This window comes from Octodon degus, unplaced genomic scaffold (assembly GCF_000260255.1).
Source record: "Octodon degus isolate 3935 unplaced genomic scaffold, OctDeg1.0 scaffold00053, whole genome shotgun sequence".
Lineage (NCBI taxonomy): Eukaryota > Metazoa > Chordata > Mammalia > Rodentia > Octodontidae > Octodon > Octodon degus.
The window spans coordinates 13929082-13943121 of NW_004524629.1; the positions used below are offsets into that span (position 1 = coordinate 13929082).

General features: G+C 37.3%; 1 protein-coding gene across 2 annotated transcripts in view; it reads left to right on the forward strand.

Moving 5' to 3' along the window:
* The window catches only part of Gtf2e1 (general transcription factor IIE subunit 1), a 33453-nt gene that overhangs the window by 14896 nt on the left and 4517 nt on the right, over window positions 1-14040 (forward strand). For both annotated transcript variants that reach the window (XM_023717658.1, XM_023717657.1), the window contains 2 exons: window positions 7296-7497; window positions 12507-12751. In XM_023717658.1, the coding sequence (XP_023573426.1) occupies window positions 7296-7497; window positions 12507-12751 (447 nt within the window). The remainder of the gene's footprint in view (window positions 1-7295; window positions 7498-12506; window positions 12752-14040) is intronic.

Here is a 14040-nt window from a genome sequence, read left to right on the forward strand (position 1 = left end):
TAATATCTGCAATGAGATATATTTTGATTCTTCTGGCACACCTGACAAGTTAAGCCTCAGCTAATATAGGCCAGTTATGTGATGGATATTTTATATTTGTTAAATAAATTCTGTGTTACAAATCTTTTCTCTTTCTGAGGGATATATATATATATATATTTCTAAATTGTAGTTGGCAGTGGTAAAAGGAATTTGGTGAAAGGATGTGTAATTGAATGACACAATAAATTTAGTTTTTTGAGTCAGATTTTTATTTGATCCCTGGCTTAGTGTTTTTTTTTGTTTTTGTTTTTGTTTTTTCTCGGAACCAGGGATTGAACTCAGACCCTTGCGCTTGCCAGGGAACGCTTATTCCACTGAGCCATCTCCCCAGCCCTTATTTTTAAGCTGATATAAACTTAACATCTAAAGCTTCCTTTCAGGGCCAGCAAGATAGCTTAGCGGAATAAGCGCTTGCTTAGGCAGGCACAGGGACAGGGTTTGATACCCCCCGGCCCAGCTGTTGGGCACACTGAGGTGGCCACTGAGACTGGGCATGGTAGTGCATGTGCATGTGCTGCAATCCCAGTGCTGGGGAGGATGAAAACAGGAGGATCACTATGAGTCTGAGCTGCATAATGAGACCCTATACCAAATACATAAAAAAAAAAAAAAGATAAAACAGTAAAGCTTCCTTTCCTTGCACGTGGGATTTAAATGGTGCTGTTGCACAAACGTCCTTTTGATGAATGCATGGGAATATTTTTAAAAGTAGCTTTTTGTCTTCTTTAGTTTTTAAGTATAAATGGTCAAATGTACATGTTATCTTTTTTTTTTTTTTTTTTTAATTTGGTTGTTGCGAGGTCTTACTATGCATCTCGTATTCATAATGATCCTTCTGTTTTTCAGCCTCCCCAGCGCTGTAATTTCAGGCATAGGCCACAAGGCCTGGACTGTGGTTTGCTCAGTGTGCCCTAGGGACAGGACCGGCAAGGCATGTGGTACTGAGGATCAAACCACAGGCCCTGTGCTCACCTAAGCAGGCTCTTTAGTCTGCTGCTGAGTTTACATGTTATCTTTGAACCCCTTTCTCTTAATCCCCTCATTTGCAGAGCTTTGCAGAATCTTTGTAATCTTTGTTTTCTCTTTGCTGCCACATTATTAGATCTTGCTTCATTATTCCTAATGTGGCTTGGATTCACTGTTTCTGGGTTTTCTCTTGGGTTTATGTTTGGAAAAGATGGTATGGAGCAATGAGTTTCAATTCCAGTTTCTTTTGTTCTTGAGTAGTAAGTTCTGTGCATACAACTTAGTATAAAGCTGTTTAGTTTTAAAAGGAGTTGGGATATTTACTACATTGATTACATACTTAATGACAGTTCTTTACCAATGGTATGCATCAAAATTCCTTGTGAAACTAAAATTCATGCCTATATCTTATAATATGAGAAACTACTTTGGCAGTAACAATACACAGTGTACTAACCATTGTTACTCTCCTAAAATCTTGTTTTGAGATTAAAAAAAAAAAAAAAGAAAAGAAAAAAGAAACTAAATTTCACATACTTGGGCACCACTCTAGACCTCTGAATCAGTATCTCCAGCGCAAGGCCTGAGTATTAAATCTACCAGATGGAGCATTTTATAAGCTGCTAAGGCAGATCATTCAAAGGTGTGATGATCTAGAACAGTGATGGCGAACCTCTTAGAACTTTCAGTGATACAAAGAGCCTGCCACTACACATGTACATAGGTTTGTCATCGCTGATCTAGAATGACCTTTTTTCTTCTTCCCTTTCCACGATCTCTGTAATCCTCTATCTTCCAAAGTCTACCTCAAAAAGATACACCTTCTGCATAAACTTTCCTTTGTGTTCTTCGTTAGAAATCATATTTCTTTGAACTCCATTTATATACTTCATTTTTTCTTTTTTAGTGGTTCCTAATCTTTATCTCTAGATATGTTCCAGTAATCTTTAAGCTTCTTGATGACAGGTTCTGTGTCTGATGTATCCTCCACTCTGATATATATCATATGTGGCTCCCTCCCCTCCCCTAGCCTACCTCCCCTTCTAATTTTGGGAAAGCTGATTTCTATTTTCATAATGCTTAGTGAAATTTATAAAAATGTTGGTGGTATATAAACTTGTTAAGTAATTTTTCATAAAATGTCAGATTTCTACATTTGGCTTTTGACAGACTTTCTCATTTGTAACTTGTGTAAACTTGTGTTTTTGTGATAAACATAGTACTTAGAGATCTCAAGCTAGCTTTTCTCTTGTAATGTTTGTCAGACTTACCAATTATTGGAGATAGTTCTCCATCGGTCTTGTATGTTATATCTTATAAGCAGAGGTACAAACTGATTGCCTTTTGTTTGGACTGTGTTTTTCCAGGATATTAATATATAGTGAGTAACTTTAGAATATAGTTTGTTTCTCTAGTGCAAGAAGTCAATTTGCTTACTGTCTAGTATAATAAAATTATAAATAACATATTTATTCCCTGGAGAACATGTTTATTTAATGTTCATTAAGAGTAACATCACATTCCAGAGGAAAGAATGGATATGCTTATGTCCATTAGTAAAATTTGGCTTCTTGTCTTGTAACACATTCATTGCATGTACAGTTGTCTCCTTGCCTTTCTTAAGGATTAGGTCTCTGAGATATGACTTACATACTAAAAATATATTTTCATGAGTGATATATCATTTTTAGCACCCATGAAACTGGTAGAATAACTGGTTAGTCTGCCAGATCAGTAAATTCCCAGACCCTTCACAGTTCCTGATGGTAATAGAAATACCATTCTTTTCAGAACTGCAAAAGAGGGTGTTCTGTGTCTTACTAAATCTGAATGAAGCTATAATTTAGACCTTTTATGCATACATTATGATTTTTATTGTTTCTTATGAAAATAAATGTTTTTAAGTTAAAGAACTGCCTTTCTGAGATTTTTTTAAATGAAACAGAGTGTTGCCCTTTTATAAAAGAGTTATTCTTTTGTATTTACTCTCTGCCTGTGCTTCCACCAGAGCACTTGCTTTTATGTTTATATATTTGTCACTTTTTCACATGAATAGGATTCCTTCCTTTAAGTACAAAATTATGAAACTACTGAACTATAGCATGTCTTCTAAGATATCTGTAGTTCTCTCTGACAGTATCTGTATGTGCCCATCTTTCAGCAGTCAGCCTAAGTCCCACAGCAGTGATTTTATTTTTAATTCAGCATGTACTTGAATGCTATATTCAACCTGATTTTATATGGTTTCTCTTTCCATTCTCACATATGTTATGTACATTTTTTTCTGCTGAAAAATGGCCAAAACGCCTTAGAACAATTAGAGAGTAATTCTAGGTAGCACTCCCTCTAAAACCTCTTTAGTTACTCATTACTTACCTTGCGTTACTAAATATAAAAGTTTGCTAATAAGCCTTTCTTGAAAAAGAATTACCTTTTCAGGGTCAGCCAGATAACTTAGCGCACTAAATTGCCTTCTTAGGCAGATGCAGGGACCCGGGTTTGATCCCGTGCAGGGACCCAGGTTTGATCCCATGCAGGCCCCGCCCCTGGAGTGCACTGAGGCATGACTAAGACTGGGTGTGGTGTTGCGTGCTTATAATCCCAGTGCTTGGGAGACTGAAAACAGGAGGATCACTATGAACCCCATCTGTGCAGTAGGCCCTGTAGACTCTATGCTAAAATTAAAAAAAAAAAAAGGAATTACCTTTTCCTTCAAACACCATCTTGTCCTTCTAGGTGCACTATTATTTTTCTCTTCCTCCTTCTCCTCTACCTCTTGTACATGTTTGCACTACATAATGGTTGCATTTATTGTGGGGATATAGAACATGCACAAAATGCAGTTTTTTAATTCTCTTTCCTTCTTAGTCCCCAAGGATTGCTCTTTCCTTAGGTTTATATCTTAACTGCCTATTCCTTCCACTCTCCTTAATCTTTTTTAATTCTCTGATCTAGTTTGGCTACTGTTGCTACCTGTGTGCTTTTTTCTCATATCTTTATTTCTAGTCTAAAACCTTCCCTTGAGCTCTAAGCTCTTTTTTAATGGTTGCGGGTTACATGGATTCATATCTAAAGCAGCTGATGTCATACCCATAAAGGAAAAAGAGTATGTTCTTCCTCTCTTTGTCCTAGTAAGTAGAGTCTTTATCCAGTTGTTTAACCTAGAGTCCATGATGATAGCCTTCAGTCAAAGATGTGATATTCAGGCCTTTCACAAAAGTTGAGTTTATGAATGTTTTTCATAGCAAGAGAAGCCACATGCCTGTGGGACAAGAGTGATTCAGTAAGATGATGCTGGAGAGACTTAGAGAATATGGACCTTCGTTGGGTTATTTTAGAGAGGGTTCAATGAAGTAGTGGAGATTTGCCCTGGAATAGATGTTTTCAAGAAGTGGTAATTCTGCCATTAGCTATCTTAATAAATCTTCCCTGCCAGCTGATAAGAATAAACTGGAATTGCTGAAGAAGCACCATTATTTGGGTTTCCTGGTATTTCTTTGTGGTTTGTACAGAGTCCTGGCTTTTTCCCATCAGAATTAATTCAAGCTAGTTTTCCTCACCTTCTTTATGGTTGCAGGACCTTATCTGATGTTACTGAGTTGCAAGATTCTGTGTGATAGAATAATACCACCTGATAGCTACGAGGGCCACTTTTTTTCACTTATTTGAGGTAGAAAATTAGGTAGCATTGGATAGTAGTAAGAAGATGCGAGAAAGTTTTAGGGTGTGTAAGGGACAATCAAAATAATATAGTAAATATTATAAAATTTAAGAACTTATTACAGTAAAAGGCACATTGCCAGGCTGGCAGAATAGCTCAGTGGACTAAGTGCTTGCTTAGGCAAATGCAGGGAGTGGGGTTCAATCAAATGCAGGGAGTGGGTTAATTTGCTAGCCCTGCCCCTAGGCATGCTGAGCACTGGGGAAGCTGAAAACAGGAGGATCACTATATCTGAGATGTATAATGAAACCCTGTATCAAGCACATTTTTTTAAAAAAGGTACACTGGGGCCGGGGAGATGGCTCAGTAGAATAAGTGCTTCCCTGGCAAGCGCAAGGACCTGAGCCCAATCTCCCCGGTTCTGCCAAAAAATAAAAATAAAAAGGCACATTGCCACTAATCTCCCTCAAATTACTTCCTCTTTGGTTTGAACACACTTATTCCATGGTTCTTGCCAGTTTGTGAGGCAGTTTTAGAAGTCACCTTTCATAACTGTATGAGATGTGATAAAAAATCTGGTGATTGCTATTACTGATTGCTATCCAACAGAAAAGCAATCTGATAAAAATATTAGGGTGCGTCCTTGTTCACCTTATTCACTGGACCTGGCACTGTGTAATTTCTGGCTCTTCACCAACATCAGAGTGAATGAAAGGTAAATATTTTGAGTCTATACAAGATAACAATGTAGCCTTGACAGTACAACTTACAATATCCACAAAAGAGGAACCTCCAAAAATGCTGCAGAAAGTGGCAAGAATGATGGGATAAGTGTGTTTCAAGTGAGGGGAGGTGTTTTGAAGGGGATTAATAGCAATGCATCTTTTCATATAATTTTAATATATAAAACTTAGTTCTCTTTCCCATCTTGCAAGATGATGGGTGAAAACTCTGAGAAGCCAGACACTAAAAAGAAGAAACCCGAAGCCAAAAGCCTGCTGCCAGTGGTACTGGTTAAAAGGGTAAAGTGAAGGCAAAGAAGTTCAGTAAGGGTCAGCCCCACTGCAGCCAAAATCCTGTCCTGGTTAGAGGATTTGGTAGATACTCCTGATCTGCTATGTATTCCAGAAAGGCTTTGTACAAGAGAAAGTACACAGCTGCTGAATCAAAGGTTGAGAAGAAAAAGAAGGAGAAAGTTCTTCCTATGATCACAAAGCCAGCCAGTGAGGGCAAGAATGGAGGTAGCCAGTTGATTAAGCTTTGAAAAGTGTGTAGATACAACCCTACTGAAGATGTTCCCCGAAAGCTCTTGAGCCATGACAAGAAACCCTTCAGTCAGCATGTGCGGAAACTTCAAGCTAGCATCACTCCCAGCACCATCTTGATCATCTTCACTGGGCATCACAGAGGCAAGAGTGGTCTTCCTGAAGCAGTTGACCAGTGGCTTGCTGCTTGTGACTGGGCCTCTTAGCCTTAATCATGTTCCTCTATGAAGAACACACCCCAAATTTGTCATTGCCACCTCTACAAAAATTAATATCAGCAAAGTAAAAAATCCCCAAATACCTCACTGATGCTTACTTCAGAAAGAAGAAACTGTGGAAACCCAGACACAGGGAGGGCAAAATCTTCAACATGGAGAAAGAGAAATACCAGATTTCAGAGCAGCACAAGGTGGATCAGAAAGTAGTAGACTCACAGATTTTAGCAAAAATCAAAGCTGTTCCTCAGTTCCTGGGCTATCTGTGATCTGTTTTTGTTCTGACAAATAGAATTTGTCCTCATAAATTAGTACTCTAAATTTCTTCCTGAGAACTTAATTAAATAACTGATACATTAAAAAATAAAATTTAAAATTAATAATAAAATTATAATAAAATAAAATTAAAAATAATTTTAATATAAATATTCACTGTACTTTCTGATCACATCACATGAGAATAAAGAATTTCCATGCTACTGGTTATGAGGGTAATATACTGTATAAGATGTACAGATATTTTTAGTTTTAGGTATTTATTTGGCATTCCCCCACAATAGAGATTTGAAGTAGAATAGAAAAAAATTAAAAGTAGGTAAAAAAGAGATAAGAAAATTCAAATTTTAAAATTTCATCACTGTAGTTTTAAGACTCAAAAGTGAGCAATTTTAAAAATTTCAATTTTCTTGTCTTTTTTTTTTAGTCTTTTTCTTATCCTACCTCAGACCTTAATTTGTATGTAATGTATACAAAGAAAGCTTTTGAGAAAGGGTACAAGTGCAGAGATCAGCTATAAAGAATTTGCTTTTAAGATAAAAATACGTATGTTAGAAATATTAAAAACTGCTGTTAGAGATATAAAATTACTTTGAAGTGCATCAAAAATGATAGAAACAGAAAGATGAGTGGATATTTGATTTTAAAAATCAAAATGTTAATTGATTGTAGAACCAGGTACTGGGCAATGGAAGTTCATTGAAAAATTCTGATCACGTGGGTGTTCACTGGAAAATTCTTCCAACTGTTTACTTAATTGAAAATTTCAATAAAATGTTAGAGGAAGGGATGGTGATGTAAACTGTTTGCTAAAGCCACATCCGGATGATTTGTTGCCCACCTGATCAGAGACTTTTATTTTTTCTGTAGGAACTTTCCGCTGTACATTTTGCCATACAGAGGTAGAAGAGGATGAATCAGCAATGCCCAAAAAAGATGCGCGCACACTTTTGGCAAGGTTTAACGAGCAAATTGAGCCCATTTATGCATTGCTTCGGGAGACAGAGGATGTGAACTTGGCCTATGAAATACTTGAGCCAGAACCTACAGAAATCTCAGCCCTGAAACAGAGGTAAGTAGAGCCCTGTGCCCTTCCTGAGAACCGTTTTAAACTTGCACTGCTTTTAACCTTGCAAAATGAGTAATTTACCAGAAGACTGAAGACTATTAGTTTATATACGTTCATAGTTCTACCATACCAGTCTTCTTAACTTGTGTCTGTGATGAGATTTGCAGAATAGTGTGTGGCATTAGAAATCTTTACTAAGTCAGATTTGACTTCAACTTTCTCACTCAGTTTGGGTCTGCAGCCACTTGGCCAATTATTCACTAATCCCAAATTGTATTTCTTAAATTTTCCTAGTCAACTTTTGAAGGCTGAAATTCTTTCAGGAGTATAGGAATTTCTTCGTTTTTTGAAATATTTAACCACAGGTTTCTTGCTGTCCTTAGTTTTGAATGTAACTTTCTTGAAAGTAAAGTGTGTTTCCTGTAGGTTAACACTTCTAACAATGGCTCCCTATTTTTTGAATGTGCACTAGTTTTTGGAATTACAGAGGCAGGAAGCTGGGTGTGGCGGCACATGCCTGTAATCTCAGCACTCAGGAGTCTGAGACAGAAGGATCATTGTGAGTTGGAGACCAGTCTGGGCCACAAAGTGAGCTCAAGGCCAGCCTAAACTGCATAGGGAGACCCTGTGTCAAAAAGACACAGAAACAAAGAAGAAAAAAAATCACAAAAGAATTGGAGAGGTAGGGGCTGGGGAGATGGCTCAGTAGGATAAGGACTTGACTGGCAAACGCAAGGATCTGAGTTCAATCCCCGGTTCCGCAAAAAAAAAAAAGAATTGGAGAGGTAGCTTAGTTCTGCCATGCCATAGCAACTGGTAATATTCTGTTTTTGCAAAACATAAATGACAACTACAGTAAGGCAGTGTTCTCATACTCTACTCCTTTTCTTCTTCTCTAATGCCAGAATACATTGATATATACCTACTACTTTTTTAGGCTTCAGCTCCAGTTGTATTCTTTTTTTTTTTTTTTTTGGCAGAACCGGGGATTGAACTCAGGCCCTTGCGCTTGCCAGGGAAGCACTTATTCCACTGAGCCATCTCCCCGGTCCCTCCAGTTGTATTCTTAATATTTTATTTTTTCTCGTACTAATGTTACCAAATAGTGAGTCCTGAGCAAATTGAGTATCTTTTGGGTGGTTGAAAACAATTCAATCGTACAGAAAGTTTTGTATCTATGTCAGTTATTGTGAATTTTATAATCTAGCATCATATAGAAGTTTTTTTCCTATGATAACAGAAAACCTAACTAGAAGTAGACTGACCACTGAGAACATTTATCCTGCATTACCAGAAGTTCTCAGGTAGTACAGTTCAGAATAGATTAAATAATCCTGCCTTTTACCGTCCTATACTCTGCCACTCTCAGCCTATTGGTTGTTCTCTTAGGACTATGAGAGAGCTAGCCTAAGGTATCTATGTCTTTCTAGGGTATCACATACAAATGCCCTATGAAAATGTCCAAATGCAGAAAAAGGCTAATAGCTTCCTTGTGTTTAATTTCAAGACTAAAGATAGCTTTCCTAGAGCACCCCCTTCATCTTGTCTTATCTCCAAATGTCTCATTAGCTAGAATGACATTTTTGCCTGTTCATGAGCCAGCATCTTGTAGAAGTGAGATCACATGGTTGGTGCTTAGACCAGGTAAGTGCCTCCTAGGAAGGTGTTAAAGTTCTTTGAAGCAACTAGCTACCAGTATTTGAGGCAAGATTGGGCAAGTTCAGGGTTGTATGGCTGTAGACTAACCACGATTATTTGAGTAAAGCTAGTAAACAAAGATGGAGAGGAGTAACAGTTGGTAGGGAACCACTATTGTCTATATTCTAGGTAGCCTTAAGTTTTGTTACTCCTATTTGGTTTCTTACCAAAATTTATTTTATAACTTTTTCTGAGTTAATCTGTAGCTCTAACCTAGAAGACTATGAGGAAAATTTATTTTATAAAAATACTGGGTTTTTTTTAAAGTCTGTAGATATTTTATGTTGAAATATGTTCCAACATTCTGTAATTTTTTTCTATATACTATACTATCTGAATTATTTTAATGTTTCTTCTATGTGTAGTTATTTGTTTTATTTACCAAGATGCCTCTAACTACTATAGCATTCAGTTCCCACCATCAATGGTATCCTGCCTCTAATATTTCTCACTTACCACAGACCACTCCGACTCCATCCCTGGATCTTTAGTTAGATGACCCTTACTTAATGGCTGAGAGAAATCATAGTGTCCAGCAACACCAGAAGCCTCACAGCAGTTGGCTTTATCAAGTCAGCCTCTTATTAGGAATGATAGTGACTCTAGGCATGAAAAGAAGCTGAAGTAGAGTAAATAAACTGACTGACAGCAGAAACCTAGTGGTGTGGTCACCAAAAAAAGGCAAGTGGAGATAGGCGAGAAAGATAGTGGGGTTATTGGAACTGCTGCCAGAACCAAGGTACTGTCAGCTCTATATGGTCAAAGAGAAAACCACGAAGTTAGAGGAGTGAGATTAGAGACACTAAGATGGCACCACCAAACATTTGACAAGCTCCATATCTGGATAGAACATCCTGTGACGCTGACTTGGGCATCATTACTAAAAGATCATAAATTTCTGTGATAGCCCATCCTATCCGAAGGATGTAAAAATCCATCCTGCCTCAAATAACAAGAAAAGAATTATCAGAAGGGTGGAATGAAAGATACCGTTTTGGTTTGCTTGTTTTGTTTTTAGTACATTGCTAGTTTGATTACTGATCTGTAAGCAGTTAAATTTGAAGGTCTCTATGTCAGGAACCAGAGGCTGCCTCTGCAGTATTGTCAATAGACATAAGTCAAGAGCTGATGGAGAGTTCTAGTCTGTCAGTAAGTCAACTCAGTAATAATATTCATAGGTTACCTTTCTTTCATCATCTCCTAGCACTCATGTTAAAAAAATTTTAAAATTTAGTTTCCAAGGGCTATGGCTACAGCCCAGTGGTAGGCCCTGAGTTCAGTCTTGAGCACCAAAGAAAAAGTTTTGAAGTAGTATTCCTCTCTTACCTGTTAGTTGTATCTTGAAATTCTGAAATTTAAAATGAATTGTCATTTATGCCATCTTCAGTGGAAATGTGTACATTTTCTTTTTCCATAGATATATTTATATGAAAAGTGGAGTGAACTTAGGTTTCTCACATGTAGTTTTTCTTTAGGTTACATTGACTGATGATTTAGAGTTGTGACTATAGTGGAGATAGAAATAAAATTTGTGGAGTTGGCTCTATAGTGAAAAGCATCTTCTTCAAAAAACGTTGATAGATAATGCGAGCAGGAAAACAAATGGGGAGGAGGCAAAAAAAGTGATGGAGACATGGAGCAGATAGAATGGGTCCCAGGAAGAAAAGCTTGTGATGAACAGTGGTGTACAAAATAGCTCTGAGTTCAGTTTGAATCATGATAAAAATTGCAGATGCAGTGCTAGAAGGCAGGGATTAAATGACTAGATCACAATTGACTGAGAAACTAGAAAGAGCTGGTTTGACTGCAGAAAGCACAGACATATAGATTTCCAGAGGCAGGGCAGGAGGAATGAGATGAGCTCAAGGTTATCTTCAGAGGATGAACACAGTGTTGTAAGGAGCAATATAGTGGGCAGTTAGATACATGGATGGAGAAGCCTACACACTAATGGAAAGCCTAAGTATATATGAAGTGTGTCTAGGAAAAGGTGAAGAATAATGGGCTAAACAGAATAAACAAAGGATTAAAATGAAGGAAAAATGGTACCTAGTTTATGGGAAGACAAATGAAGTATTGGTTAGATTAAAAATGAGACAGTCACCTCATAGGCGACTGTTGTATTTGTGGAAAAGATCTAGAGAAATAGAAGAGAAATCATGGAGTATTGTGAAGCCAAGAGTTAGTAGTTGCTGAAAAAAATATAGCAAAAGGTTAGAGTGAGCAGGAGTCAGAGAAATATGAAGATTGTGGGGTAACTCATAGCTGTCTAAACAGAGTGGAAGGAAGAGTTGTGCATAGAATTTGATCCAGAAAGCCTGAGCAGCAGTCAAATTTGAAGTAGACTGAGTGTGAAAGAAACAAAGAACAGCAGAAAGATGGAAACTACGGCGTAATTCATAGATATGGGGGAAACCAAGAGACTAGAGAAAGATGCATGCAGAACAGGTCTGTCATAGGCAAAGACGGTCATGGGGAGGAAAGGAAAAGAGCAAAGCATAATAGACTGAGAAACAGATCATATTCCCTGTGGGGTAGAAATAGAGCATCAGTGTGGATGAAGAAATAAAGGATAAAACTAGGGAAAGAGGCTGATGTGTAGAGAGAGATGTCTCACTTGATGAGTGGCAAGGGGGCATGTTAATCCTAAGCTGAGGTCTGGCTGTAAAATATTTTTGTAGCATCTTCCTTGGTCAGTACATATACCACCTTGGATTATTCTGGGCTGAGTTGAGATATTTTAAAAAATACAGTATATTTTTTATTTGTTCATTTTTATTTTTTAAAGTAAATTCTCACAAATTACTAGGGCAGTTTTTGTTTGGTTTTGCCTCTTTTAGTGAGTGTGTCATTCTGTTCCTCTAAATAGGTTTATTCAAACATCTCAATCTGTAAAAACTCAGTTGTAGTTGGGCATGTGGTGCTCTCCTGTAATCCCAGCAGAGGACTGGGAAGCTGATGCAGGAGGATCACAAGGAGAAGCCTACAACCTAATGACTTAGTGAGACTCTCCCTGTCTGGGTCTCTAGCTCAGCATGACAGTCCAGACTTTAATCCCCAGTACTGTGAAAAGCAAAATACCTTTATATACACTGAATTCAGTGTTTGAGAAATTTAATAGTAAATACAACATCTTGTTCTAATCCATGCAGCTTTCACTCTGAGTTACTGAAGAGATTTCTCAAGATTGTTAATGTGTATGGCTGTTGATAGTATTTATTTATAATATTTCAGTAATTACCTCTCTGGCCATCCTTTTCCCCACCAAGTGTTAATTTTTCTTCTTCCTGTATTCCTCTAATCTTGTAATACAGCAAGGACCGAGCAGCCGCTACTACTGGAGCTACTGGCCAAGCAGGAGGTCACCATCGGGAAGCATGGGCCACCAGAGGGCCCTCCTATGAGGACTTATACACACAGAATGTTGTCATTAACATGGATGACCAGGAAGATGTTCACCGTGCCTCTTTGGCAGAGGGGAAATCTGCCAAGGAGAGACCCATTTGGCTGAGGGAGAGCACTGTCCAAGGGGCATATAGTTCTGAAGAGATGAAAGAAGGTGAGATAGAAGTCAGCAAAATCGGTATTTCTTTAGACCAGTAGAAAATGAACTTAATTTAGTGGGACACTACTTAGGCAATGATTAGTTTTATTGACTATTCATTGTGCCTATTTTATGAAAACAGTTGCACAATATCAGGAAGAAAGGAACTGAGCTATGAGCTAAAACTAACTAGTATATTTATATTGATTTTCAGTGTAGTCAAAATAATACTTCTTAAAATCTTTGTTTTAGGATTGCCCTGTCTTTATTTCTCGGAAAGTGCTTTTGTGTTCAACATGGTCAACTTTGTCTCTTTGATCTTCTGTTGCCTTTATTAACATGCATTTTATTTTTCTGAATTGGAAGTCATAAATATACACTAGTCCAAAATTCTTGATGTTCTTTCTTCACAAATATCAGGAATTTGTGCTACCTGACATATATAAAATATATCATGTATATAAAAGATTAAGCATTCTCATAGTCCAGTAAGATTGATAGGAAATTTACTCTGCATTTTGGAAACCTCAGAGCCAGAATGGTTGAGAATTACATAATAATCTTCATAACTTTCAGAGCTGCAAGATTTTACTTTTTCAATTCTAGGTAACTGGATTCAAGACTTTGGGTGATGGATGATATAGAAAAGGAGAGGCCAAGAGTAGAGAAGGACTGTTCAGAAATGGGAAAGCAGAAGTGACAGGGAGTCTCTCTACTTCTGGTTAGGCTTCCTCAGCCACCCTTCCCAGATTACATATCATCCGAGCACATTACCTGAATGGGATTATTTAGTGCTAAACACTCAGCAGACACTGAAAACCTCTTATTTTTTTGGCCTTTCCTCTAACTTCTTTTCCTATTTTTTGTTTGTTTAGTGTATTTATTTTTTGAGACAAGGTTTCACTTTGTAGTCCAGGCTGGCCTTGAACTAACTCATGGTGCTCCTCCTGTTTCAGCTTCCTGAATGCTGTGATTATAAGCATGTGCCATTATGCCTGGTCCTTTTTTATTTTTAAAAAAATTATTTTTAATATACTGTATGTACTGGAAATAATTCAAGTAGCATGGAATTTTAGGTAGTGATGGTAAAAGTAGTAATAAAACTATGAAATTCTCTTTGATATTTTAATTCCAGCCAGAAAAATGTTTTCCTTGACAGCTACTTTATTAGTTTGTTATAATTAGTTATTTTGATTCAAGTTATTCTCGATTATATAGTAGTTAGGCTGTTTACTTTTTTTATTTTATTTTTTTTTATTTTATTTATTTGAGAGAGAGAGAGAGAGAGAGAGAGAGAGAGAGAG